General features: G+C 44.2%; 1 protein-coding gene across 1 annotated transcript in view; it reads right to left on the bottom strand.

Annotated features, from left to right (window-relative positions):
- Nucleotides 1-1265: 1265 nt before the first annotated feature.
- LOC127659749 (LRRN4 C-terminal-like protein) overlaps nt 1266-1858 on the bottom strand; it is a 4359-nt gene continuing 3766 nt past the window's right edge. The window contains exon 2 of the mRNA XM_052149700.1: nt 1266-1858. This exon is cut by the window's right edge and continues 123 nt beyond it. Coding sequence (XP_052005660.1) covers nt 1282-1858 — 577 coding nt within the window. The 3' untranslated portion in view covers nt 1266-1281.

Genomic DNA, 1858 nt, shown 5'->3' with positions numbered 1-1858 from the left:
TAGTTTGTGTTCCCTCACAATACGTTTTGTGTTCCTTGCTGTAGTTTGTGTTCCCTCACAATAAGTTTTGTGTTCCCTTGCTGTAGTTTGTGTTCCCTCACAATACGTTTTGTGTTCCCTTGCTGTAGTTTGTGTTCCCTCACAATAAGGTTTGTGTTCCCTTTCTGTGGTTTGTGTTCCCTCACAATATGTTTTGCGTTCCCTTGCTGTGGTTTGTGTTCCCTCACAATACGTTTTGTGTTCCTTGCTGTAGTTTGTGTTCCCTCACAATACGTTTTGTGTTCCCTTGTTGTAGTTTGTGTTCCCTCACAATAAGTTTTGTGTTCCTTGCTGTAGTTTGTGTTCCTTCACAATAAGTTTTGTGTTCCTTGCTGTGGTTTGTGTTCCCTCACAATACGTTTTGTGTTCCCTTGCTGTAGTTTGTGTTCCCTCACAATACGTTTTGTGTTCCCTTGCTGTAGTTTTGTTCCCTCACAAGAAGTTTTGTGTTCCTTGATGTGGTTTGTGTTCCCTCACGATAAGTTTTGTGTTCCCTTGCTGTAGTTTGTGTTCCCTCACAATAAGTTTTGTGTTCCTTGATGTGGTTTGTGTTCCCTCACAATACGTTTTGTGTTCCCTTGTTGTAGTTTGTGTTCCCTCACAATAAGTTTTGTGTTCCTTGCTGTAGTTTGTGTTCCTTCACAATAAGTTTTGTGTTCCTTGCTGTGGTTTGTGTTCCCTCACAATACGTTTTGTGTTCCCTTGCTGTAGTTTGTGTTCCCTCACAATATGTTTTGTGTTCCCTTGCTGTAGTTTGTGTTCCCTCACAATATGTTTTGTGTTCCCTTGCTGTAGTTTGTGTTCCCTCACAATATGTTTTGTTTTGTTTTTCCTTTTTCTTATTACTAAGGTTTTACTTTACTAAATTATCATGGTCAAAATACACAAAACTTCCCTCCCTGTCCTCTAAGGGGCTCAGTAGAATCATGCACAATACCAGCAAATAGGAAACATTTAAAACTTCAAACATATTAAACAATCGCACAATAAAAATTATTCAGAACAAATCACAGAAGTTAAGTTGTTGACCTGAAACAGCTAGCATTATTGTCAGTCAGACGCGCAACATTAGTGCACTAATACACTTTTAATTGTATATTTGTACAATACTCAGTCTCTATGCATTGCAGTTCCATCGTCCTTATCATCTGGAACATTTGCATTTAGCATATGAATCTTTCCTGTGCAATGACAAAACATCCGTTCAGTCATTACAGTGCCCCATCATTCGTGTACGATGGATTACCAAGTCCCTCCCCTTCCCCCATACTGCTCTTTCTGACACCTTTGCCGCAATAGCAACACAGCAACCAATGAAACCAGCACAAGGAAGCCGACACACCCGGAGATGATCACTGCACTCAGAGCAGCTTGATCGGGCTGTGGTGGTTCGTATCTGGCACACTCCTCTTCGCTGACTCCTGCCTGATTGATGGCCACCACGCACACCGTATCCCCAACTTTCAGCCCAGGCACAGAACTGTTCCGCAAAAATTCCCCGTAAACCTTTCCTTGACCTTCTCCGCCTTTAGGTATGACTTTATAATGCGTAACTGTTGAGCGCGGAGCGCACCAGTGCACGATCACCTCGCCCGAGCGGTCCAGTTTCACCTCCTGAAGTTTTGGAGCTCCAGGACGCACCTCAGGACCCGTCAGCCCAGGACAGAGGCACCCTGTCTGGTCTGAGGTCACAGAGCAAGGGGTCGTCTGAGCCACACAGGGGTCATAGTCACAAAGCTGGGAGACGGCACGGGTGGTGGTGAGCCCGGATAGTTTCGGGGAGAGTGTCGTCTTTGAGGTTTCTTCATCGTAGTCCCCA

This window comes from Xyrauchen texanus, chromosome 19 (assembly GCF_025860055.1).
Source record: "Xyrauchen texanus isolate HMW12.3.18 chromosome 19, RBS_HiC_50CHRs, whole genome shotgun sequence".
NCBI lineage: Eukaryota > Metazoa > Chordata > Actinopteri > Cypriniformes > Catostomidae > Xyrauchen > Xyrauchen texanus.
This window is presented reverse-complemented; position numbering and strand designations above follow the sequence as displayed.